General features: G+C 50.3%; 8 protein-coding genes across 8 annotated transcripts; 4 read left to right on the top strand and 4 right to left on the bottom strand.

The window, feature by feature from the left end:
• Positions 1-168: 168 nt before the first annotated feature.
• On the top strand, positions 169-2,691 carry K444DRAFT_655690 (Ku DNA-binding complex, Ku70 subunit). Its single transcript, XM_024886032.1, has 4 exons — positions 169-327; positions 375-986; positions 1,032-1,814; positions 1,868-2,691. The coding sequence occupies exons 1-4, from the start codon at positions 262-264 to the stop codon at positions 2,366-2,368; spliced, it is 1,962 nt and encodes a 653-aa protein (XP_024730971.1). The 5' UTR covers positions 169-261; the 3' UTR covers positions 2,369-2,691.
• Positions 2,692-3,417: 726 nt separating this feature from the next.
• K444DRAFT_570615 (DUF300-domain-containing protein) lies at positions 3,418-6,273 on the top strand. Its single transcript, XM_024877275.1, has 4 exons — positions 3,418-3,951; positions 4,006-4,159; positions 4,207-4,630; positions 4,682-6,273. Exons 1-4 carry the CDS (start codon positions 3,906-3,908, stop codon positions 5,834-5,836), a joined length of 1,779 nt encoding a protein of 592 aa, XP_024730970.1. The 5' UTR covers positions 3,418-3,905; the 3' UTR covers positions 5,837-6,273.
• Positions 6,274-6,980: 707 nt separating this feature from the next.
• K444DRAFT_135042 (2-nitropropane dioxygenase precursor) lies at positions 6,981-8,890 on the top strand. Its single transcript, XM_024870493.1, has 2 exons — positions 6,981-7,726; positions 8,051-8,890. Exons 1-2 carry the CDS (start codon positions 7,204-7,206, stop codon positions 8,614-8,616), a joined length of 1,089 nt encoding a protein of 362 aa, XP_024730969.1. The 5' UTR covers positions 6,981-7,203; the 3' UTR covers positions 8,617-8,890.
• Positions 8,891-11,201, top strand: K444DRAFT_135043 (uncharacterized protein). The gene is made up of 4 exons (XM_024870494.1): positions 8,891-9,542; positions 9,599-10,082; positions 10,151-10,573; positions 10,697-11,201. The coding sequence occupies exons 1-4, from the start codon at positions 9,164-9,166 to the stop codon at positions 11,052-11,054; spliced, it is 1,644 nt and encodes a 547-aa protein (XP_024730968.1). The 5' UTR covers positions 8,891-9,163; the 3' UTR covers positions 11,055-11,201.
• K444DRAFT_135005 (uncharacterized protein) lies at positions 11,201-12,493 on the bottom strand. Its single transcript, XM_024870492.1, has one exon. The coding sequence runs from the start codon at positions 11,996-11,998 to the stop codon at positions 11,348-11,350; it is 651 nt and encodes a 216-aa protein (XP_024730967.1). The 5' UTR covers positions 11,999-12,493; the 3' UTR covers positions 11,201-11,347.
• Positions 12,494-13,177: 684 nt separating this feature from the next.
• Positions 13,178-14,199, bottom strand: K444DRAFT_618526 (uncharacterized protein). Its single transcript, XM_024881340.1, has one exon. It carries the CDS (start codon positions 13,944-13,946, stop codon positions 13,221-13,223), a length of 726 nt encoding a protein of 241 aa, XP_024730966.1. The 5' UTR covers positions 13,947-14,199; the 3' UTR covers positions 13,178-13,220.
• Positions 14,200-16,734: 2,535 nt separating this feature from the next.
• Positions 16,735-17,530, bottom strand: K444DRAFT_618525 (uncharacterized protein). Its single transcript, XM_024881339.1, has one exon. It carries the CDS (start codon positions 17,336-17,338, stop codon positions 17,009-17,011), a length of 330 nt encoding a protein of 109 aa, XP_024730965.1. The 5' UTR covers positions 17,339-17,530; the 3' UTR covers positions 16,735-17,008.
• Positions 17,531-19,460: 1,930 nt separating this feature from the next.
• Positions 19,461-23,987, bottom strand: K444DRAFT_618524 (uncharacterized protein). Its single transcript, XM_024881338.1, has 3 exons — positions 23,253-23,987; positions 20,310-22,921; positions 19,461-20,259 (listed from the first exon to the last, which is right to left on the bottom strand). Exons 1-3 carry the CDS (start codon positions 23,663-23,665, stop codon positions 19,559-19,561), a joined length of 3,726 nt encoding a protein of 1,241 aa, XP_024730964.1. The 5' UTR covers positions 23,666-23,987; the 3' UTR covers positions 19,461-19,558.
• Positions 23,988-24,191: the final 204 nt, after the last annotated feature.

The raw sequence follows: 24,191 nt of genomic DNA, 5'->3' as shown, positions 1-24,191 counted from the left end.
CGCGGCTTACGGAGTACAGTCTTACAGGGGTTGATGACGGAGATGGAAGCTCCAATTGGCGGGGGCCAAATGAAACTTGCCAGGTTTCAATTGGCTCCTTTCTTCCACGTGATGACGCGAAGTTAGATGCTCCGACCACTTCTTTCCACGCGTCTGCCTGGCGCAAATCACAAACTCCTGAATGCGCGACACCACAATTATACGTATTCAGGTATCAGCCAACTCTCTGGTATCAGCAGGAGCAGCCAGAACATCTTAGCCATGGCAGACTCCAAAGAGCCGTGGAAAGGCGAGGAGGAAGAAGAGGAAGAGGAATTGGACGAGACAGTGAGCTCAGTCCACTTTCACAACGAGCAGATCTAACGCGACTCAAGAATTATATTGCACAGAAAGATGCAGTTCTATTCGCCATCGACGTCAGCGAATCTATGCTTGCCCCTCCTCCACCATCGGATGACAAGAAGGCGGAGAAAGATTCTCCTACAACGGCTGCTATCAAATGCGCATACCAAATCATGCAACAACGAATCATATCAAATCCGAAAGACATGATAGGTGTGCTTCTTTTCGGCACAGAGCAATCGAAATTTCAAGATGAGGATGAAAACAGTCGAGGAGGTCTTCAATACCCGCATTGCTACCTCCTCAGCGACCTTAATATTCCGGCGGCGGAGGATGTCAAAACCCTCAGGGGTGTTGTCCAACAAGATGAAGAATTTAAAGACCTGCTCGTCCCTACGAAGGAGCCAGTGTCCATGTCAAATATGTTATTCTGTGCCAACCAAATATTTACGACAAGAACACCGAACTTCGGATCGCGAAGATTGTTCATCATCACCGACAAGGACGATCCACATGCATCGGACAAGAACGCGAGATCTCAGGCTCAGGTGAGAGCAAAGGATCTCTACGATCTGGGCGTGGTCATTGAACTTTTCCCTATCTCCCATCCTGACCATGAATTCGGTCGGTCGAAATTCTACGATGTAAGTTATTGCGAAGTTTACAACTACACTATGCTCACTAAATAGGATATAATTTACCGAGACCCTGCAGCGGGTGAAGATCTGGATGTGGGCCCTTCAAATTTCAAGTCCTCTGGGAGTGACGGAATATCTCTTCTGAGCAACCTCATCTCCGACATCAACTCAAAACAAGTCGCAAAGCGAGCCTTGTTTAGCAATCTTCCATTCGAAATCGGCAAAGACTTCACAATCTCCGTCAAAGGTTACAACCTTCTCCAAAAGCAAGAAAGGGCTCGAAAGGGCTACGTTTACCTGGATGGCGAAACGAAACAGTATGTTGAGGGAGAGACTGCCAAGTTTACAGAGGACTCGGTTAGGCAAGTCGAGAAGATAGAAATCAAGAAAGCTTATAAATTCGGCGGCTCTCAGGTTCTGTTCACGGAGGAGGAAATGAAACAGTTGAAGACTTTCGGCTCTCCGGTCCTTCGGATTATCGGTTTCAAACCTCAGTCAATGCTTCCATTCTGGGCTGCAATAAAGAAATCAACCTTCATCTACCCAAGCGAAGAACATTATATCGGATCAACTCGCGTCTTCTCAGCACTCTGGCAGAAGTTGACCAAGGACAAGAAGATGGGGGTGGCTTGGTATATTGCCCGGTCCAATGCAGCTCCTGTTTTGGTGGCCATTCTGCCATCCGAGGAAAGAGCGAGCGACACTACAAAAGTCCCAATCATTCCTGCTGGTCTCTGGCTTTATCAACTTCCATTCTTGGATGATAAGCGTGACCTAACTCCGCAACAGAAGCCTTTGGTGGCTCCAGATGTTCTTATCGATGAGATGCGAAAGGTAATTTTAAAACGTCGAGCATGCTTAGATGACTTTTCTGACGGGAGGAACAGGTAGTGCAACAACTCCAACTTCCAAAAGCCATCTACGATCCCAGCAAATACCCTAACCCGTCTCTTCAATGGCATTATAAGATTCTTCAAGCATTGGCACTTGACGAAGAGCTTCCTGATCAACCAGAAGATAAGACTGTCCCCAAATTCCGCCAGATCGACAAACGGGCTGGCGAGTACATCAACAAGTGGGGAGAAATTCTTGACAAAGAATTTCGTGAGTATCAGAAGGAGCATTATGGCGGGATTGATGGCACGAAACTGAAGCGTGCCCGGGTCGATAGCGAGGAGCCTCCGAAGAAGAAAGTCAAGCCCGCGCACTCGGGCCAGACCTTAGATGGCATGAGTGTCTCAGAACTTAAGAATGTTGTGGGAACCAAGGGTCTGAGCAAATTTACGATGCAGGAACTCAAGGACCTCTTGTCTGCAAAGGGGCTGGATGCCAAAGGCAAGAAAGCAGACTTAGTCGAAAGAGTGGAGCAATGGATCGAGGACAACTGAAGCTCTGAATGAAATGACTTGCATGGCGCATGGAGTCGACTGTATGGATATCAAACGAAATGAAAAATGAGAGCGGGAGGCAAATCTCGTATTGCTATGGGTACAGTACACGAGGTATGGGTCTGCTTACCAGATCATCGGAAAAGGACAACCAATTTAAAGGGGATACGATTGGCTGTTCATGAGTTTTCAGATACGAGGGCTAAATACCATCTGAAAATAAATCTGAAGACTCGTCGTTTCAGGGTTCATCAGATGGTGGACAAGCTTTCGGTCCACTTGGCTTGCATGAGGCCCTCTGAGCCTCAAAACGCTACGTGAAGCATTCTCAGCCTCAACCGGCCTTGGTAGCCAGCCAAAGCGCTAATGTTAGGCTCTCAGTCGGTGTACAAAGTCCCCACTCGGACAAACACACCAAGAACAAACACAACCCGTGAAAATCGCCACATATCATGGAGTCACGTGACACCCCTCGAGTGCATTAAAGGGTTTCCAGTTTCACAGTGACACGATCCACCACTGCCAAGCCCTCATCTCCGGCTGCAGAACGTCCTCGGCCCGTCTCTCAACGAAAACAAAACTCAAGAGCCGACAAAGAATAATCACGATCTGCCTTGAGAGCAATATCACGATCTGCAATATGACGGAGGGATTCCACTCGAAGCCACAGAGGCTAAACCACGTAGATAGATAATTCGCACCTAAATCCTATCTAGGTTGTGAAAGAGGAAAGTCTGCTGATGATTTATGAGGTAACAATATTTTGGATGTGGAGCATGTTTCACATCTGGGTTGAGGAAAGCGGGGGGCAGGTTGTGATACGTGCTGAGAGCTGAAAAATGGCCGATACGGGGGGCTGTGCAGCGCTGTTCTCGTAAATGCGGCGTCATTAGGGCCTAATGATGAGGCGCGTGTAATTCGTGAATGGCTCCTGACTCCTGAGGCGCGGCCGCATTGAGTTGTGCTGAGTTGTGTGCGCATAATCGACACGAGCTCGCCCTGAGTTGGCCTGTGATTTTTCCAAAATTGGCATCCTTCCCCTGCGCCATCTCAGCCACCTCTGACATGGGACACGACCACTCCACCAAGCACAACACAACCCTCGTGTGCCCTTCTTAATCTCTGCGAACCCTCAATCTCACCGCTAGCAATTCTCCGACACATTGCAGACCGCTAGATACAGGCACGTACGATAAGAACTTGAAGGACCCTGAGGAGCGCGATTGCGAGCGACAGGAAGAAGCATATTTGGGAGAGGCGGGAAGATATTCGAGACGGCAACGGCGATCCAGGAGTTGAGAGGAACATCCTTGGCAAGGGTTGAAATTGGGAGCTGGCCACGCCATCATTATTTCGAAACTTGCTCCACCTGAGGACGAATACTTCGAGCACTGCATCACACAGGAGGATACTGAGCGCGCAAACGATCTATGAGGTGTAGGGAAGGAAAAGGAAACCCAAAAGGAAAAGCATACGATTGCGCCGCTGGTTCTCTCTCTGTCCTCCCGCTCTAAATGAGCCACGAACGACCGCCAACATGAAGATCAATGGGACGTGTAATTCGACGTTGGATGATTTAAGGAGTATGTGGTCCCCCTGGGACCGACCGATCTAGGGAGTGTGCTAATGGTGTATAGTTGGGAGTTCGGAGGTGCCAATCGCGGGGTCGTTGACATTTCATCAACTGGGTCTGATAATAGCTGCTGCGTGCGCGCTGTTTGCTAGCTTAACGTCGTTCTACCTTATATTCATGCATGCGACGCATTACACGAAACCCTATGAGCAAAGACAGTACGTTCTACGAGTTCTGATTGACGGGTTATGTTGACATATTCTAGTATCATCCGCATCCTGTTTATGATTCCTGTCTACGCCACGGCCTCCTTCCTATCGTTCTGGTTCTACTGGCACGCAGTGTACTTCGATGTCATCCACGAATGTTACGAAGCGTTTGCGATTGCCTCTTTCTTTGCGCTCCTCTGCCACTATATCGCCCCAAATCTGCACGAACAGAAGAATTACTTCAGGAGTATTGAACCGAGACCATGGGTCTGGCCAATGAACTGGTTTAAGAAATGCTGTGGTGGAGAGAGAGGCTGCTGGAGAACACCTAGAAGTGGTTTGACGTGGTTCAATATCATCTGGGCGGGGATTTACCAATACTGCTTCATTCGGGTTGCTATGACAATTACCGCAGTAGTTACACAATATTTTGGGCGATATTGTGCATCCTCTAACTCGCCCGTATTTGCTCACATCTGGGTATGATAGCCCTGGTCCCTGATCCTTTCTGGCTCCTACTAACGATATCAGGTTCTGGTAATTGAGGGTGCAGCAGTTACAGTTGCTATGTACTGTGTTATCCAGTTTTATGTCCAACTCCGCCTCGATCTGGCACCTCACCGACCATTCCTGAAGGTTGCAGCTATTAAGCTCGTCATCTTCCTGTCTTTCTGGCAGTCATTCCTGATCAGTATTTTAACCTCGTCGACGTTCAATGTTGTCAAGACATCAACGAAGCTTGCATACCCGGATATCAAAATTGGGATTCCAGCTCTACTTATCTGCATTGAGATGGCTTTCTTCGCCGTCCTCCATCTTTTCGCCTTCCCATGGGCACCATATAGAACGGGGGCTGAGGCAACTGGATACCCTCTCTCGCCCACGGGGTCTTTCAACAAACCAGGTGTTAAGCAAGGCGGTTTCTTGGGTATCAAAGCGCTCGGGGATGCAATGAATCCATGGGATTTAGTTAAGGGCTTCGCACGGGGAATGAGATGGCTATTCGTTGGCGTCAAGAAGCGGGAGAACGACCCTTCATATAAGCCAAGCAACGAGAACGGCTTGACACTAGAATCAACAGGAGGCGATCCCAACTACAAGAAAACCTACGCAGGAGGGTCTCCTAACCTCCCCATCGCCGACGAATTCCGCCGAAGCAAATTCGGTTTACCAGGCTTCGACAAAGTAGACGACGAGCAGCAAGCAGGCCTGATAGCCCACGCACAACCCAACCCCCTCAACCCAGGCTCAGGCGGCTACATACCAGCACGACAGCGCTACGACGCAAACGGGCAAGAAATAAGCCAAGGCGGAGCCACATACGGCGGTGTCTACTCCGGACAAGCATCTCCCGACCGCCTGATCGGCTCAAATCCCACGCCAGGAACGATCAGGAGACAGGAGCAAGCGGGTGACATAGGCATGGCTGTCTCCTCCCCGCCCCAGAACCAAACACCTTCACCTTATCAAAGTCATTTCCGAGAGCCTCAATCGATGCTTGTGAGTGAGCCTTCGACGCAGACGGCTGCGGATGCGTACAGAGAGCAATTACGACAGGCCAGGAGACAAGAACCGAATCCGCGTCAGCAGTGGGCGAATGCGAGCCAACCGCTTCCTGATCAAGCAGCGCAGCCGGAGATACATAATGCGTTGTGGGGGCAGCAGCAAAGGCCGAATGCATTCTGATTTTAAGCGTTGAGGAAAGGGGATGTATGTACGATTTGATGATACCATGGAGGAGAAACGGGAGGAAAGACTCCTGTGCTGTGTATACATCATTGGGAGGCTCTCTGGCTCTTTAGAAGCCAAGGGAAGCATGCATGGCGTTTGGGAGTTACTCTGGCTACGATACCATACTGCGGTTTGGCTTTCTAATTTTTAGTCTCAGAGGTGCCTCTAGGCATTAGGGATGGAGTCAGATAATTTACTGGCTTGGCTGGCTGGCTTGATTGGGTGGGAATTGGGGATGAGGGGAAGGCGTTTATGTGATATATGGCCTACGAATGGAACGGAATGGACATAAGAACTCAAAAAGCACAAAAAATTTCAAAAATACCGCTCTCTGTTTCCCTCTCTCCTCTTTCTCTCTTCAGACTCGGATTCTGTTGTAAGATACGGTTGACCAGGGGGATTTTGAACATGTTTCAGAGGTAGCGAGAATGGGAGAGGTGAGAGGTGGCGGTGGTGCCAACGCAGCGAGCCGCATGCACAATCCTGAGGTAGGTGCATGTTTGCGGCAATAATTATGAAGTTGTAAGTAAGCCTTCCTTGTGAAGGTCGGACGCTTATCCGATGCGCGGCCGCGTAATATTGAGGCTTAGCTAAGTCTCGTTTTGTGTTACTTCAGCTGACCGACTTTTGCTGGCTGACGCTCAGTGGTGGAATTGAGGCTGAGCACGTTTTATGAATTTGGCAGTTAGTTGGCACGCGAGAGGGTATTGATGACGGGGCAGACTTTGAGCCCTTTGGGAGATGTGAGGTATTGGATATGTGTATGGAGGGAGTATTGGCTAGGTGGGGCGTCGGGCTTGAGCTCTGTTCATGAAGGGGGCTTGGAAGGATCGATCGTGATGCGAGACTTCGGGGCTTGGCGGATTGGCTTGAGGTTGTGGCTTATATCATGTGAGGTCTCAGATGGGATATTTATTTCCGGGTTGCTACCTCTGTAAGTGACGAGGAAGATCTGTTTGTTTATTTCCCATTGGAGCTAGGGGCCGTTGGAAATTAGGGGGAGGGGAAGAGGCTCGATTAAAAAAACGATGATGTCAATGTCAGTCAGTACCTTCCTTAGTGAGAAGAGAGAAATGACACATGACATGCAACAACAAACGTATTCCACTCAAAAAAATTTAAGCACCTATGATCGAGATCGACAAGTCATTCAGCTACTTCAAGCCCATTTCGGCAAGATGTTGTGTGGTTGTGTGGTGATTACCAATCCGTTCCCCAAACACACCTCCTTTCTCCGATTCTCCGTACCCACATTTAAACTCAACCTCACCTCTCCCCAAAACACCTTCACAACATGAAGTGAACAACCAAAACTCAGCAAAATGGCATCCCCAATCCAGCAAACCATTACCAGATTGATCTCACACTACCCATGGGCCACCTCCCCTCTCATCGTTGGAGCGCCCATGAAAGTGATCGCCGGGCCCTCCCTCGCCATCGCCGTCTCGAGCGCCGGAGGCCTGGGCTTCATCGGGCCCGGCGCCTCACCCTCTGATCTCGAGTCCTCCCTCTCCCTCGCCTCGCAACTGATCTCCTCCTCGCCTTCCCTCTCCAAGTTCGCCCAAGAAACCGGAACTTTACCTATTGGCGTAGGCTTCCAGACCTGGGCCGGCGATCTCCGCGTTGCAACTCAGGTGCTAGAGAAGTTCAAGCCGAGCGCTGTGTGGCTTTTCGCGCCTAGGCATGGACAGAAGGAACTGGATGAGTGGAGTAGGAAGATTAGGGAAGTGAGTAGGGGGACGAAGATTTGGATTCAGGTGCCGAGTGTCGCAGATGCTGTTGCGGCGGCGAAGAGCGAGGAGAGGGCCGATGTGCTTGTTGTCCAGGGTGCTGATGCTGGGGGTCGTGAGTCTTTATTCCATATTACATTCCCTTTTTCTTATTTGTTGGCGAGAGCCGAGAGCCTGATGGCTGGTTAAGGAGCGCTTCTTATTCCCATACTGTATTGCCGTTTTCTTATGCGAGAGCCGAGAGCCTGTGGGGGACCTGGGGGTGTTTGAGGCGCCGTGTGCCTTCGAGATCGTGTGCGAACTAGCCAATGGCCGGTTGCTGTAAGAAGATGATCGGCGGGGGAGGTGATGGCCCTTTTGTTCCCGTCTCTTGGCAGGAAGGCTCCCAGCCCGCTGGATCGTTTTAGGGTTTTTTTTAAATTGCTAATTTGTTGCGCAGATTCGAGGTCGAAAGGGGCAGGGATCATTACGTTGCTGCCTGAGGTTTACGATGCTGTGAATGACGGAGTGGAGCCTGAGAATCAGATTCCGTTGATTGCTGCAGGAGGGATTATTGAGCAACGTGGTGCGGGTGCTGCGATGGTGTTAGGTGCTGCTGGTGTGGCGATGGGGACGAGATTTTTAGCGAGCAGAGAGGCGACGATCAACAGGGGGTATCAAAGGCACATTGTTGATGCTAGTGATGGGGGTCAGAACACAGTCAGGACGCAGCTGTATAATTGGTTGAGGGGCGAGAGGAACTGGCCGGCCGGATGGGATGCAAGGGGTTTGGTTAATGAGAGTTGGAGGGATCATGATAAGGGTGTGGAGTTTGAGAGGAATAGAGAGTTGTATGCTGAGGCTGCGAAGAAGGGAGAGGGGGGGTGGGGAGAAAGGGGGCGGATGGCGACATATGCGGGGACTGGTGTTGGGTTGGTCAGGGGGGTGAAGGGGGCTGGGGAGATTGTCTCCGAGGTGAGAGATGGGATCCGGAAGGTGATTAGTAGAGCTTCAAATGAACTTTGAGTTCCACTACAAATAGCGGCAAGGCGTAAGGCTGACCTTTGAAGGCTTTTTGTCCCAGGAAAGCGGACGACTGGGTTTTACCCGTCGTCTCTACCGTACTCGGGGAACTGCCGGACTGCTTGTCAGGGGGTGTCTCCACCGCTCTTTTGGCACTGAAGAAGCCCGCTTCCACTAAGCTTTGGAGGAAGAGGGGTGACTTTCGCTTCGCCTCGACCATAGTCGTCTACAAAACTACAAAAATAGGTACCAGGCTGTCGGGGCGCCATCGAGGTCGAGCTCCAGTCTTATCCCAAGATGGGCATTCGCCCGAGGCCCCCAAGTCGCTTGTCGAGTCTCCACCACAAGCGGGGTCCGTGAGTTTCGTCAGGGGTCGACCGCCACACGCCCCGTGGAGGGAAGATTCCGTGTCACCGTGCGTACAGTAGATCGCTGACCGGACGCGGAATCCTCGATCCCTCGATCCACCAGATCCCTCGTCAACGAACACAAATGCAACCATCCTCTCCACGACTTACCATGAGCTTAGATCCTATCTTTCGAGGTCGGAATGTCAGACAGAAGGACGTCGCTCGACAGCAGCGAGTCGAGCTGCAGTGGCAGGGACCCAAGGGGAACGAGTAACTTCGAATTCGTCTCGGTCGTGCCGACTGCAGATGGGCGTGCGAAGCCAAACCGTCAGGCGCTGGTGAGGAAGAACGCCGCCAGATACCAATGGAGAAAGAATAAGTCGGCGAAGCCTCTCGTCCGAAAGCCTGTCGGGCCCGGTCCCTCCAGGAAATATAGTCCTGTGGAGGATGACGAGCATCCAGGCAAAGAAAACCAGGTCACGGGATCGAGATATGGTCTTCATCAATCCCGTCTTGCCCTGCAGACATATTATTTATCGCTTGCACAGGATGAAAAGGTTGCAAAAATTATGACTTACAGTACGTTTTTCCACTCCTCCACCGCATGGAGGTCTCCCTGACGATTTGGACTGCAGGCACCGGAGCGGTCCTCCCTGCGATAATGCCGAGCAGCAACCCGAGCATTGATCATGCGGGAAACAAAGTTTTGGTCCAACTGATCATTACCGATCCTCTGCTTTTCCAAATCTGGGAGTACCACACGGAACTTCATTACCGATTCAAATTTGGACGCCATCTTGTCGGACATTGCGATTTCTTAGAGTCCTACTCCCAGATCATCGAATCCCTGAACCAAAGGATGCGAAATGTAGAGACTCAATGCTCAGACTCAAGCATTCTATGTGTCGTGGGTGTGACCACATACGGGCCTCTGATGGCTAAGCCACTCGAGAGGACTAGGTGGCCTTCTCAGGGGCCTTTGACGAATCTAAATTGCTTAGACACGCTTGGCCGGCTTCCTTCAGTTCAATTGCACATCAACGGCCTGGCTCAGTTGGTCGGAATGCGTGGAGGAATCCAAAATGTCAAGACCCCAGGAATGGCGCCATTGATTTCCCTGTAAGTCATTCGAGACGGGATCATTCAACATTTCAGTTGCCCCTATTCTGATGCCGATAATCTCATAGTCTCGACATCATCGCGGCGATGAGACTTCTCATCCCGCCCAAATTCCCTCACATACCATGGAACGACGAACCTGTCCTTTATGAAACGCTAGAGGACCCAGAAGGATTGCCCGCCTCTATGTCCAGCATCGGAAGCGGATTCCCCGAGCACTGGAAACATTCTAGTTTCCAACCCCTTCAAGATCTTTTCACCGCTATTCGATCTATGGCCGGTTACACGGTCCTTGTTTACAACCACTGTCAAGGAGTAGCAACACAGAGCCTCGGGACGTTGACTGACCACAGGAACTCAGTTCAACATCGTGTGCTCTCCTTGCCCCCGTATCCAAATGAGCAGTGTGGCTTCCTGCCCCCATGTCCATATGAACAGTGCAGCGAGCCAATCTACCAGCTCTACGAGAGCACTCGCTTAGCCGCGCAAATGTACAGTCTTCTTTGCGTCTATCCATATCCTCCTGGTCCTGCACCATTCGGAGAGCTCGCCATTCGTCTACGGAAAGAGCTTTCCAGCCTAAATCCGAAGGCCATAACTGACCAAGAGTCAAGACTTCTCCTCTGGATATTGGTCATGGGTGCAATCATGACACTTGGCACATTGGACAGGTTTTACTTCATTTCCATACTGAGCACCGTCTCCAGTCAATTGCAGATCGAGTCGTGGCAAGAGATGAAGTCCATACTGGTCGCCTTTCTTTGGCTTGATATGACAAATGATATTGATGGCAGGGATATTTGGGATGAACTGAACCACCCTTCTTCCAAACATAGTGGATCAACACGATTCAATTCGCCGTGCCCATCTCTGGTTCCCTCCCTCGATATGACAATTCGAACGCGGTCTACCTCGGCGACGGAGATAGAAGAAATCCCGGCTGCAGACCAACCTTTCTCGATTCCCTCGTGAGTTCGTCTGCCAGGAGTGGGCAGTGCAATACAGGATTCCCACTGTCCATATCAGCCTTTTGGCTGCCAGACACGATCTCTTCCGGACCGGTCTCAACGACGCCGCATACGGCTCAGAAATCGCTCCACGATTGCCTCCACTACACAGACAGCGTGAATCGGGAAGAAGCCGAAATATCTCAGAACAGCGTTTTTCGACGCGTCGCGAGGAAGTGCAGCAGCATGTATCACACAAGACAAGCTACCATCGCCTGTAATCCATACGCCTGTAGAGATTTCGGGCAAACGCCTAGCTTACGCCCCAGTGCTTTCCCGGGACTCATCAAAATCTGCATTCATCAGCAAGGGTTCAATGTCAAGTTTAGAAAGAGGTCTCACATTTCGATTCGATTGATGCCAAGATTCTCCCCAAAAACCTCTCAACCCACACTCCAAGGCCGCAAGCGGACTACCCATTAAGGAAGGCCAGCTCTCAACACCTTCCCAAAAGTCATCGAGGATCCCGAATCTACCCAACGTCACAGCAATCATCGCCATTATATCACGTGGCACGGCGACATCGGTATACTGCCGATATGACGAGAACCCGAAGTTGTCTCGGAGGGATGATACCAAGAAAATACTCCAAGAGAAAAGTTCTCGCCATTCTCGGAAAACGCTCCATCGGGTATCCACCTCGATTTGGAAATAAGGGTCGAAGTGCCGGTAGTTGTTCGTCAACTCTCGAACACGTAAGCGGGTTCCCACAAATACTATCCCCTTCGCCCACCACACAACTTGATGCCCACTCTTCGACGACTTAATCCCTCCTTCTGGCTCGATCTTGCCTTCTCCAACATCCCTGCCGATATACCGCACACTCAACTGCAGCTTGAACACCCACCAAAACCGTTTCCGAGTTCCTCCCGGATGAACCTCTTTCCAAGTCAGCCCTTGCCCCTCCATCTCTTTCTGCTCCCCGGCCTTCAAACTCGGAACCGCGAATGGAGCGCCGCTTCTCGGACGGTGGATGAGCTAGAACTTCTCTCGTTGTTTAGAGAAGAGTAAAAGTTCGGTAGCCCAGAGAGCGTGAATTGAGGATGGGAGGCTGGGCCCAGTGATGGTCCAGGAACAGGTGTGGAGGCACCATGTTAGAGGGAGGAATGTGAGGGCGAGTTTTTGGTGGGTGAGAGTTGAGGGCGGGATGAAAATGATTGCTGCGCGTTGCGTGGAGAGAAATTGGTAGACTTGTGGAAGGATTGCTGGGTCTATGGTGCGTTAGGGTTGAGCTAGAAGGTGCCTTGAAGGAAGGTCGAAAGGTGCATGGATGCTCCATCGGAATTGGATACTGTGGCCTCGGTCAGAGGAATGGAATGTTCGGTATGGAGTAGTGTCACGTGATATATATAGAACTGAAATTTAATTAATAATATATTATTTATACCCTAGTCGTATTGGTCATAGATTTTTGGTATTGTGAAAGTTTCAAACTTTCCAGAAATCCTTGTCCTCTCGATCGAAGTCGCGATATATTCATATCCCAAGACCGTGGCGCGGAGGTGTCTACTAGACCAAGGCATAAAGTTGATAGCCATGCGGAAGAGCTCCCCTTTGTACCTACCTTCCTGCTCACAGATCACAAGTGTGAGATTTTCAAAAACATGCGCATTGCATTGTGAACTACTTTCTTTATTACAGCTTTCCTTCCGCAGACTAATGAAGCTCATCACTATCAACTTAAGCAACATCTTCCATCCAACTAGAATGCCCATGAAATCCAACGGAGCAAGGCGTCCTTCCCTGAATCACTTGTACCCACTCGCATCAAAATCCGCCTCCGCCGGATACACAAATGGGTTCCCCAGCTTTGTAGCCCTCACGCCTCCTGTCCCTTTTCCTCTGCAAACTAGCCGTGTACAACGTCGCAGCAATACAGCATAACATTAACAACAAGAAAGGGGTCACAATTCTTCTCAGTCCCTGACTTGTTGTCTCGGTAGGCTCAATCACGGTGACCATCGAGGACTGGACAATCACAAGGGTTTTAGCAGCCTCATGGTTAGGAAGCGAGATAGATGCACTAGTGGGAGGCAAGGAAACAGTCATCGCTTCAAACTGTGCAGCTCGTTCCTCCGTAGCGCGCTGCTCAACAGTCGGGGCAGTAGGAAACAAACCCGCCCATGCATTTTCAAAGAAAGAGCTGAAGACAAGCAACAAGCTCGGAATCTTGGTCTTGGACGATCCGCTCGTTGCTGTTGTCGAGAGTGCTGGTGATGCCGAAGTCGCCGTGGAAGAGATGCTTGCAATTGAGGTCCCGGATACGGTTTGGAGAGTAGTATGGGATGAGAGGGTCCCGACTGTAATGGTATTGCCTTCTTCTAGGATGCATTCGAGGCTGGTGTTCGCAACACACGGGCCGGGTCCGGACAACATCGGAGAAGGGCCATGCGATCTGCTTGAGATCGTAGTCTCGGCCGTGGGCTGGGTGATGACCGGTGTAGGGGCGAGAATGCCAGAATCCGGGGTCGAGGTCGAAGTCCTTGTCACACCGCCGGTCGCTTCGCAACTTGACATACCGGTCTGACCTGCGCAGAGCGATGGAAACAGTGCTCCGCGCGGAGCCACGGTCATTGTTGCAGCCACCATGGAGACCAAAGAGGCCAGGAGGATGAGCAGGAAAGGCGGCTTTGGGTTTGGAGAGCCGTTTCTCGCCGGAATTGTGATAGTTTGTGTAGTCAGAAAATTGCTTCTCAAGGGATCTGGTGGTGGGTCTTGACGAGGCGAGATAGGGGGTATTGTTATAGTGCTTCGTTCGAGTGTGGAGCCTGACCGAGTTTCCGAGTATAAAGTAGGAGTTGGAACCCCGGTTGCAGCCACATGTACAAAGATGCAGGACAATAGGAATAAGAAACATGGGGACCTAAGTCTAGAAGAGCCGCTCTGTGCAGTTTTCGACAACAGCGGTGGGGAAGACCTCATCTCGGGAGCTTCTGTGCCTGAACCCGTGACAGGCTGAATGAAGTTCGTTGGGAACGGTGAGAAAGAGGAACTGACTCCAGAAACAGCATGAGTGAGCGTTGTCGAAGCTGGAACAGGATCTGGGGAGGTTGGTGTCCCGGACGACAACCCAATTGTAGCAGTCGTCGCGCCGGTTCCTCCATAACCACCAGCAGGAGCGGTGGAAGCTGTAGCAGGCGGGACTCCAATCCCCCAGTTGCCATCAGCGGGAGCGGTGGATGTCGTCGCAGGTGGAGCACCAACCCCATAGTTACCATCAGCTGGAACTGTGGATCCCGAAGTAATATCTGCCAGGGAGGAAACCAGCGGACCATAATTGATATCAGTAGACGTACCGGCTGAATCAGGGGGCCCAGCTCTCCCAACCAGATGACTTGTTGATGGGAAGTCCACGGAGGCTACGATCCAGGCCAGAGAGCAAAGGATTATCAAGATGGTTGGGATCTTGAATCTCTTGACAGAGGCACTACTTGTTCTTGGATAGGGATCGGGATCATGAGGTGAGCGAGTTGATGTATTTGATGTCAATGGGTGGAGTGTTAATGCTACTGTGGCGCTAGATTGTGACTGGGAGGAAGATGTTGATGAGCCTAACGAGGTCCTTGGAGGAAGTTTCCCCACTGTCAAGGTCCTGCTTCCTTGCACAACACATTCCAGAGTGGTGTTTTGAGCGCATGGAATACCATTAGGTGAGGTCGTTTGTGTTGGAAGGCCTAGACTTCCCCCCATAAAGGTCTGAGTTCCCTGAACAAGACATTCAAGAGAAGCGCTGGACGTGCAGGCGGTTAGCACAGGTATCCCCGGCAGCGATGATGGTATTGTCGTCATACCTCCTCGCAGATTTGTGACTGAGGACAAGGTTGTTGAAGAAAGGCCGAGTAGACTAAGGTCTGAAAGAATTGCAGAAAGAAGTCCGTTGGTGGTTGACAAAGTGTTGATGGTGTTTGGGAAATATGGGAGTGCGGTCAGCGATGCAATGGGTCCAAAGGTGATGATGCTCGAGCCGTTCACCACGCATTCGAAGCTCTTATTATCAGCACAAGATGTCGAATTAGAGGTCGATATCTGTGAATATTTCAATGACGCTTTGTGACCAAGAGTGACGATTCCCGAGTCGGTGTCCACACACTCGAAGCTCTGATTGCCGGCGCAAGGTGTTGAGTTTGCTGTCCAATTTTGTGAATGGTTTCCACTTGTTGGTCTCGGTGAAGGTGTTAGAGTCGCTGCTCCCAATCCGAGTATCTGTGAGATAGGACCAAGGGTAACCGTGCTTGATCCATTGACTACCACACATTCGAAGTCCTTATTACCAGCACAAGGTGTTGAATCAAAGGTCCACGACTGAGAATGGGTTGGAATTTGTGTGGAAGCTGTCACAGCAGCAGTCGATGCCTGTGAATGCGGCGAGTTTCCCTGGCGCGCTTCGCTCGTTGAAGAAAGGTTGTTGACTCCGTACCAGCTGTAAGTAGTCGTGGATTGTCGTGCAGTTGCAGCACTGCTTGCAAAAGTACAACCCACTGGTGTCAAACCAGGACCGGGAGGTGGACCATTGCAAGCAGGTAGTGTCCAAAGGGGGCCTGTGAGAGTCTCAGATTGTGGAGAAGCCACAGATGACTCCCGAGTCACCGCAGTGGTGACGGACTGATAATCATGTAAACCGCTTGCTGCTCCCGTTTCCGTTGCTGAAGCGGAAGCACTACTTGGCGGGTTTGACTGAGAATCGGGAGAATATTTCTGAGTGATGCCGAGGGCGACTGAAGCATACGAGTATGCAGCCGGAGCGGTCATAGAACGTACGCTAGTTCTCGTGATGAGGGTTGTGCCAGTTGCGTTGAGATTATGTATGAATACAGCATACGATGGGTAAGCTAAGGATGGATTATGTCTTGCTACTACGCTCTTCGACTCGGTGGTCGACTCGGTGGTGTGGGTGAGCACAGGCCGATGCTGACCAGGAATATAGTGGTGGTCATATGCTGCAGGATTCGGAGCAGCCGGGGCTTCTTTGACAGGTCTCACTTGACCAAGAGAATGAGTATGACGGTGTGTCGCGGAGATCCAGGGAGTTCTTTCCCCTTCGCTGGGCCTTGCAGTATATAACGTTGAGCAATGACCGAGAGAGAACAGTACAACACCGAGAACTAGAAAAGTTTTCGGTAGAGATGGTATCATGTTGGAACTGGATTTGTAAGAGTTGGCGGGTTCTTTGAGTATCAGGAGTGGATCTGAGTGCGAGCCTTGCTTGGCGGGGAAAGAGCGATGTAAGTCTTACGGGCGAAGGAGAGAGCAGTGAACTGAGCAAATATCGATGTCTTAAATAACACCAAGTTCTATTTTTGAAATAACATCGTGTTATTGTCCAAGGAATTATGGTCAAGATTCAAGTTGAATGTATTATTTGATTGGTGTGAATGGTTCGAGGCCCCAGTCACTCGGGGGAGAGCCGTGAAGAAACTGTTCCGAAAAGCATCAGAACATAATATTAGCTATGTAGCGTTCCTCTCAATAATATTAGAGATGAGAAGGAAGATTGTGGCACGAGATTGCCTAGGAGACGATGTTGGCGGGACAAGCTGTAGGGGATTCTCAGCAGAAAACCAGACAGGAACGTCCGACTTAACTGTGTGTGGTGTTCTCACCACCCCCTGCGCCTAGATGCATCAACTAGACTGAAAGATTGAACAGCTGCATCAAGGAATATGAAGGTGTTTATCAGTAGTGTCGCAAACACGCGAGGCATACGGTTTGAGTGGGGTTTTCAAACATCCACGAATCTACGGCATACTCTCCTTCCAACGCATCAACATCCAAAGCCATTTTTCAACTCCTCAACCCCCGAACCTCTCTCCAAGCTTCACGTTTATCCATCTGACTCCCAGCTTGCTTGGCAACCGCTGATTCATGTCCCAGTTTTCTGACTTCCCATGTCTCCCCTTTCCAAGTGCCTCGCCTGACGATTCAAAGCATAGCCTTGAAGACACCGAACATAACGTAGCTAACAAGTATGACTGCAATGAACGGAACCGGAATCTTGCCGCGATATCCTTCACTGACGTCACCACAGTCAACACGGCCACCCTTCGGGTTCGTATATATAGGAACCCGACCGGAAGAGCAAGTAGTTGGGTCAGAAAAGACGCGAACAGCTGTTGGGTTGTTGAAATTGCTGGAGATCTGGGAAGCGGCAACTGACAACCCTCTCTCGGTGGTGGCCGAGACGTGGATTGTAAGGAGAATGAGACCCATGGCAAAAGCGGGGAAGATGTTGGCGGAGATGACGAGCTTCATGATAATCGACTCGGGTTTGTTTGAGGTACGTCCTATAATGCTTTTGTTGAGTAACCTCCGGAAGGCAAAGTTGTTTTGAATTTATCGTTCTAGCGTGTAGATGTTGTTTGCTTATTGACGGGGGGTATGAGGGAGTGAACCTCCCGAAGTGAGAACCATATTTGTTCCTGAAATGTGAGTCAGAATCTCGTGTCTTCCCAATTACAAAAGAGAAACAAGTTAAGAAAGTGCACAACTATCATTCGATATGACGTGAATTAAGGGGGAACACGTGGACGTGGCCAGGATTGATTCACTACAAGCGAGAGCTTAGCGAGTTGCGTACGTGACCCAACACTCTATCATGATCAGATCATTGATGGGATGTTAAGAATACAGATCCACTGCCATTGTGCAACCTATCTCAAGTCCAAAGATTACGGCAGGATTGCCATGTTAGACGTGTCAAGGAATTGGTATTATTTTGGTGTTACTCACTCCTTGACAGCAACGTTCAAAGAGAGCTGGACCATAGAAAAGAAGCTAAAAATTTCTCCTCTAGTCTCCAAAGTCCTTGTGCCATCCAAATAATTTCTATGTTCTCTCATATAATGTTCGGCAAACATACAATGACACTGATTATCTGTCTGACAATCACAATATGCCACTTTCAAGCATAACCGGCAGCCAACAGATGAGGAGATGTGAAGATGAAAGAGACGCAGAGTTGGAGATTGAGAATACAGTAAAAACTTGCTATAAGGTTACCCGAGATAAGGATATCCTCGTTTTAAGGGTTTCTCTGCTAGCTCCACAGGGAAGTCGTAACATCGCATAATTGTGGAGAGACTTCTGGGGTCGGCTCCAAAAGTTGGCTCCAAATAGGGAGCTGTCTGCTGTTTAAAGCCTTGCTGACCAACGGGAAGGGGTTCGGACCTTCGCTGGCATTAGTGAAGGACCTTGATAGACTAGAGCTTTACGGTAATTGGCGGGACTTACCGCCTTGGTCTACCCAATTCTTCCATTCCTGCGTTTTTAATAACTTCAGAAGATAACCTGGCGTAGTTCTGATGACGATCACGACTTCTCTTGGGTGGAAAGGGTCCCGATGCACGCAGGCTCCTGGATATTCAAGTCACTTCTAGCCTCCACCAAGGAGAGAAGTTTGACTCAACTCCAATGTGAAAACCCTTCTATCATCCCCATTTCTTATCTCAGTCCATCATCACAAATACAATTTTCAAACTTCCTTCTTCAAGAACCTTCTTCACACATCCTTCACATCATTCAAGAGACAGTTGCAGGAACAAACTCTTGAAAATGAAGTCTACAACAGTCACCGCAATCCCCGCCTTCACCTCCACCGCCCTCGCAGCCTGCTCACGTCAAGGCAGGTCGAGCTGACCTTCTACGGCTACCCAGACAACGACCCTCCCTCCGCACTACAACTGCGGCGGCCGCAACCACGGCGCCGGCGACACAGGAATATATAGTGATCCCTTGACTATGGCTTCCGCTTCAGGGGAGTTCAGCCAATATGAGATCGTTATGTGCCATATTTGAGAACTATGTTCGTTGTAAGTGATAGGAACCTCCAGCCATGAAAAGAAAGGGAGCTGAATGAGAACTGGGTGAGGACTACTGCCAACAAGGCGCCGACGACTTCAACGGTTCCGGCAAGCACCACATCGATCTGGACCGGTTCTGCGACTGTCGGCGGCCAAGAGGAGATTAACAGCGAGGATGGCCTTACCCCCAGTGGTGACGTGGTTACTGTCCACAGTCCAAGCAGCAATTATGTTGTTGTAACTCCGCCTCTTTACCACAAAGTATGTATTTTTGTGTTGAGAAAGGGGATGAGTATGGCGCTGACGCATTGAGGGAATGAACAACCCGTGCCGCACTAACCATATTTACCCTGATGCTAAAGCTCACACTTACTGCACTACATGAGGGGTCTTTGTTGTGAACAACGACGAGAGGGAAAGGGAAGGATGGGTGGGCAGCGTGAGAGATAAGATCTGGTACTGAACATAGCAGAAGAATTACACATTCATTCCTCGATTCTACCAGCCAGATTCTCGCCTCCCTATCAATGCCTTAAACAGGGGTTCATAGAAAATCGTCGGTGACACTGTCACTTCAAGAGTTGAAAGCAAATGGTATTTGTGACGCTATGTATAAACCCCAATCCAAGCCAGCCTCGCCGAACACCAATATGCTACGTCTAACACCTAGTATTCATGTATTATCATCATTAACACTCACTTTCGACTTTCCCTTCCCATCACCAAACATCCGCTTGAAATCAGCTTTATTCTTCTCCACGCTCACCTTCAATACCCGAAGTTTCTCCTCCGTAACTCGAATAGCAGCATCCATCTCTCGCTCGTCCATCTTCTCCTCCTTGAGCTTATCTTGCATCGTTTGTGCTTCGATGGGCATCTTGCTTACATCGCGAAGGCGGTCCATACCAACCCGGTCTTCGAGCCATTCCCAAAGCTCACTTTCCTCTCTTCTCCAGATCTCTTCATAGGCGGCCACTCTCTCGGGAGTACCAAAGTACCCCATCCCAAGATCTCTACTGCCGCTACCCTTGCCCGAAAATCCGAACCGGAACCAGCTGGCTACCAGCAAGCCCACAAGAAGCCCGTAGAGAATATTCCCTGTGAGTAGTGGCTTCACAATGTCCACCACCGGTTCCAGTAAGGCGTGAACGGGCTCGAACAAACCCCAATTTGAAGTAGTTGGTTTGGAATCTGAAGCACCATCGGTTTGTTTGCTGATGCTTTTCGATTCCCGACCCTTGCGGCCCTTCTTTTTGGCTTTGCCTTGAGTGATCGTTGTAGTACCGCGACGCGATGAAACAGCTGCTTTCAGTGCCGCAACGATATCCTTTGAATATTGGACTTGGCCATCGTTTGCACCTTTCTCAATTGGACCTGACACCAGATTTAGTGGGAATATTCTTCAACGAGACTGCAGAGCATACCTTTAAGCCAACTCTTTCCAGTCCACTCGATGGTGCAGCTCATTTGCAATCTGGTACCGTTTCCTTCAGCCCATGAAAGGCAGTACTTTGTCTTGACACTGAAAACGTTACCACTTGGTACATCTGGAGTCTGAGTTGAAATCGTGACCGATACAGCTTTTTCGAAGTCCAAGGAATCGAGGTTCTCTGTGCAAATGCACTTGGTCTGCTTGGGTCCTATGGCGCCATTCAAGGGTTTTATATAAGAATAGTTTCGGACTTTGTTGTCCAGGCCAAGAGGCTTCTTATCGTCCATGGTCAGTTCCAGGCATTTTTGCTCCACTGTCAACCAGTTTCGCATCCAAGTAAGGGATGCTTGTCCAAACGTGAGGCTATATACCTTTCCGAGTGGAGCAGGGATAACCTCATCTGCAAGGACTTTGGCGTAATGGGTGTCTTGATCCGTACAATTCGTGGGAGCATGCGTTGCGGGCCCCGGAAAGTCACCGGCAGATGTTGCAGGGGCATCTTCCTTGGTCTTTTCTGGTGGAGTGCCGTTAGGCACTACCGCAGCGGAGGGTTTTCGGCTGACGCTCTTCTCCGCAATATCACTTCCGGCGACACTTCCTTCAGCCTGGGTGAAGCTCATACCATCCTCGTCATCTTCGTCTTCATCATATATCTCATCACCATCCTCTTCGTCGCTGCCCGATTCCGAATCACTCTGACTAGCTGGAGCGACAATTCCATCATCTTTCTCCGTCTTGTCTCCACCGCCCGTCTCCTCAATTCTCACGCCATTGAGTGAACTTCGCAGACTTGGGTGGCCGAGCTTCCAGATGCCCACAATTAAATCATAAGTCGAATCTCGACTCGTAAAACTGGCGAAAATGTTCTTTGCATGCAGGGTGGATATCATAAGTCCGTTCTTGAAGACCAACGCCGTGCTTCGTTTTTCGACGGAAACGATCTCATCGAAACTCATTACCAGAGTAGTGACCCAGCCAAAGATGTTGCTGCTAAAACACAGATGACCCTCCGAGACATACAGTCGACCGTGAGCAAGAATTTCTCTCTGCAAAGCACAACTATAGTCTTCAATCAGGTAATCGTCATCTGGAACGCTTCTAAAAAGATTATGGAAATCTCTATTGCGCTTCTTACTTGCAACAGCAAATCCGGTAATCTTAGGAGTGCCCGCAGTTGGTTGTGCAACAGAAGCATGGGCAGCGGCAATGGCAGCTCCAATAGTAGTCCCCGTTGCTGCCGAACTTCCTCTCTTTCGCCGGCCTCCTATGGCGCTTCGAATGCTACCGCTTCGTTGAATTCCTGCTTTACCTTCAAACACGCTGCCATTGGGTGGAGTCTGTTCTCCAGCCACGGAAGGTTCGTATATTGATCGAGGTCGGACCAAGGGTTGGAGATCGTCGAGTGTGGATGTATTAGTAGAATCAAAGTTCTCGGAACTTGGTAACGCTGTCGTGATATTTCGGGAGTCGTCGTTGGTAAATTCAGATCTACCTCGTGGCTCCTCCGAGAACTTTGTGCCTACCGGTGTGTTTGTGCCACTACTGTTCTCGGAAATTCCAAGGGCGCTTAGACTCAGGTCCCCCATACCTAGCGTCTTGACTGCGAGCTCTTTCTCCTCGCTGGGATTTTCTGAGTCTATCTTCTCGACTAATGTTTCCACTACAGGATCGTCCACCTCCTTCAACTCTTTCAAGTCTTGTGTGCCACTCCTACTCCGATTGCCACCGGGTGCCACCGAAGTGTTAGTTATGCTGTTGCTCAAGGTGTTTGCTGCGTTCTGTGCGGCTGAAAACACTGTTGAAAAAAAGCCGCCTGATCCCGGCGTGATTGAGCCGTTTTCGGGTGTGGGCGTCAAGGGAGCTGACGTGATACTCGACAATTTGCTGGGCCCAAGAGTTGCTGATCCGGATCGAATTCTTCGATGAGAGATCATATTACCCGAAGCAGAAGTAATGACATTTGGATTTGAGGAGGCGGGATCTGAAGCCCCCCGCTCTCGAACGGATTCAAAGCGCGGTGAACTGGTATCTGTTGGAGTTGGAGGGGTATTCACAATAAGAGGGGCAATGTTCTCTCCAGGTGGTGGTGTTTGCGGCGAAGCATTCGTATCGATTTGTTGAATCTTCGCCGTGCGCGGTCGCTCTGGGGAATTCGTCACCGACACAGGAAGGGGAGATGATTGCCTGTCAGAGAATATAGAACCAACTCTCGATGCGACACTCCCACGTCTGCCGTCTCCTCCACTGCCCTCCTTCTTAAGGACCCCAACCCCACCAGGCTTGCGTTCTGGGCTTCGACTTGGGCTTGATCCGCGTCGTGGTTTGAAAACCTCTTTTATTCTGCCTACTGGCGACGGCGATCGCTTCTGTGATACGTTTGTAGGAGTTCGAAGAGATTTGTCCAACAGTGACGGAGCTGATTCTAGGGCCGCCAGGTCGACGTTCCTCGGGAACGTTGAAGCTCGAGGGGTGGGCGCGCCGTCTACTTGAGCGTCTGCCAGGTTGGGCTCCGGCAGGGTTGTAGAATGGACAAGAGGGGAGGAGGTCGTGAGGTATCCAATGTGTGAAGGATGTGTGGACAGTGTTGGCGGTGTTTCGAGAGGTCTGTGAGGGGACACAAGTTAACGGCAAGCCCACGTAATTTATCCAGACCGGGCAAAAAAGCTTCCGCGATTAATGCAAAACAAAACTGGGTGCAAACGAATGGACAGAAGAACAGAGAGTTAATACTGTGCGGTGGCAAGCATAAACCTTGATGTAGCCAGTCTGATAATAGAGAGAGCGTCTGCGTCTTAAGGGGAAGCCTGCGATGGAGGTGGAGCTTTCGGCCGAGAATTCGCTTCAGCTGCGGGAACGCGGTTCTCGTATCACGTACGCATCGATACGGCGTATGGGGTACGACTCAACTACGGACCGAGAGTAGGGAAATACTTACGACTCAATATCAGAATCACAAGTGATCAAGCTGCTTCCATCTCCAGACCCATTAACGGGACTGCCGCCATCGTTGCGAAGTGTACCGCGATCTGCGACACTTCTCCCCCGAGCTGCTTCCTCACTTGCCCGCTGTTCCTCTTCCTCTTTCTCCTTCTTCCTCTGCCGTCTTTTCGACCCAATTCCCATCGGCACAAGCTTCTTGATACCATTGGACTCGCCTTCATCCTCTGTGCTAGTGCTGCCTTTCATCTTCTCGATTGCATCTTCAACAGAACCTCGAAGACCCAGGCCATCATCGTTGCTCTTGATAGAGTTCCCCGCAGAGTCTCTGCCTTTCTTGTCACGATTACGAGTTTTGGTGAAGATCTGGGCAAAGCCGTTCCTCGTGGGCGAGTCCGATCTCTCTGTCATGGTGAAAGACATCTGTTCGTAGTCGCTCTGGAGGCAGGAAGGCCGAGGGGAGGAGATAGGCACTTCGCAGATTGATGCTGCTGCATATAGACTGGGATTCGCAAGAGTTGAGTTCGTAGAGATATCGTCGAGGCGATGTTGATGGCTTGAAGCGCCTTCTCTTCAGCAGCTGGACGGTAGGCTCAGGCTGGCTGAACAAACAGCGGGAAAATGCAGTAGTCGTCCAGTAGGTTCTAATGAGATCCGCGCCAAAGGACCCCTGGTCCGAACCGGGGCGAAATAATTTGCGCAGGGTATCCAAAAGGATGGAAAACAATGATCATGGCATTTCTAAGTTTCCTTTCCACCAGGAGGCCCCTCCCCTTTCGTTCTTTCCAATCAAGTGGCAGCCCCACCAGATTCTGGTGCACGTCATTGGCCCGGAAGGCGGCCGCAACGTCAATTGCCTCAGGCCGCACATCACCTCCGCTTAAAAACAACCCTTGTGACTATATTAACATCTCTGTTTCTGCCAAACCATAATAAG

Source organism: Hyaloscypha bicolor (genome assembly GCF_002865645.1).
Source record: "Hyaloscypha bicolor E unplaced genomic scaffold K444scaffold_136, whole genome shotgun sequence".
NCBI classification, from domain to species: Eukaryota; Fungi; Ascomycota; class Leotiomycetes; order Helotiales; family Hyaloscyphaceae; genus Hyaloscypha; species Hyaloscypha bicolor.
This window is presented reverse-complemented; position numbering and strand designations above follow the sequence as displayed.

Coding starts and splice junctions, on each gene's coding strand:
- K444DRAFT_655690 (XM_024886032.1), top strand. CDS start 262: ATGGCAGACTCCAAAGAGCCGTGGAAAGGCGAGGAGGAAGAAGAGGAA. Junction 328..374: donor AAGAGGAATTGGACGAGACA/GTGAGCTCAGTC, acceptor ACGCGACTCAAG/AATTATATTGCACAGAAAGA. Junction 987..1,031: donor GTCGGTCGAAATTCTACGAT/GTAAGTTATTGC, acceptor CTCACTAAATAG/GATATAATTTACCGAGACCC.
- K444DRAFT_570615 (XM_024877275.1), top strand. CDS start 3,906: ATGAAGATCAATGGGACGTGTAATTCGACGTTGGATGATTTAAGGA. Junction 3,952..4,005: donor GACGTTGGATGATTTAAGGA/GTATGTGGTCCC, acceptor AATGGTGTATAG/TTGGGAGTTCGGAGGTGCCA. Junction 4,160..4,206: donor AAACCCTATGAGCAAAGACA/GTACGTTCTACG, acceptor GACATATTCTAG/TATCATCCGCATCCTGTTTA.
- K444DRAFT_135042 (XM_024870493.1), top strand. CDS start 7,204: ATGGCATCCCCAATCCAGCAAACCATTACCAGATTGATCTCACACTAC. Junction 7,727..8,050: donor GGGTGCTGATGCTGGGGGTC/GTGAGTCTTTAT, acceptor TTTGTTGCGCAG/ATTCGAGGTCGAAAGGGGCA.
- K444DRAFT_135043 (XM_024870494.1), top strand. CDS start 9,164: ATGTCAGACAGAAGGACGTCGCTCGACAGCAGCGAGTCGAGCTGCAGT. Junction 9,543..9,598: donor TGCAAAAATTATGACTTACA/GTACGTTTTTCC, acceptor TTTGGACTGCAG/GCACCGGAGCGGTCCTCCCT. Junction 10,574..10,696: donor ACTCGCTTAGCCGCGCAAAT/GTACAGTCTTCT, acceptor CCAAGAGTCAAG/ACTTCTCCTCTGGATATTGG.
- K444DRAFT_135005 (XM_024870492.1), bottom strand. CDS start 11,998: ATGGAGGGGCAAGGGCTGACTTGGAAAGAGGTTCATCCGGGAGGAACT.
- K444DRAFT_618526 (XM_024881340.1), bottom strand. CDS start 13,946: ATGTTTCTTATTCCTATTGTCCTGCATCTTTGTACATGTGGCTGCAAC.
- K444DRAFT_618525 (XM_024881339.1), bottom strand. CDS start 17,338: ATGAAGCTCGTCATCTCCGCCAACATCTTCCCCGCTTTTGCCATGGGT.
- K444DRAFT_618524 (XM_024881338.1), bottom strand. CDS start 23,665: ATGACAGAGAGATCGGACTCGCCCACGAGGAACGGCTTTGCCCAGATC. Junction 22,922..23,252: donor TGTGATTCTGATATTGAGTC/GTAAGTATTTCC, acceptor GTCCCCTCACAG/ACCTCTCGAAACACCGCCAA. Junction 20,260..20,309: donor TGGAAAGAGTTGGCTTAAAG/GTATGCTCTGCA, acceptor ATCTGGTGTCAG/GTCCAATTGAGAAAGGTGCA.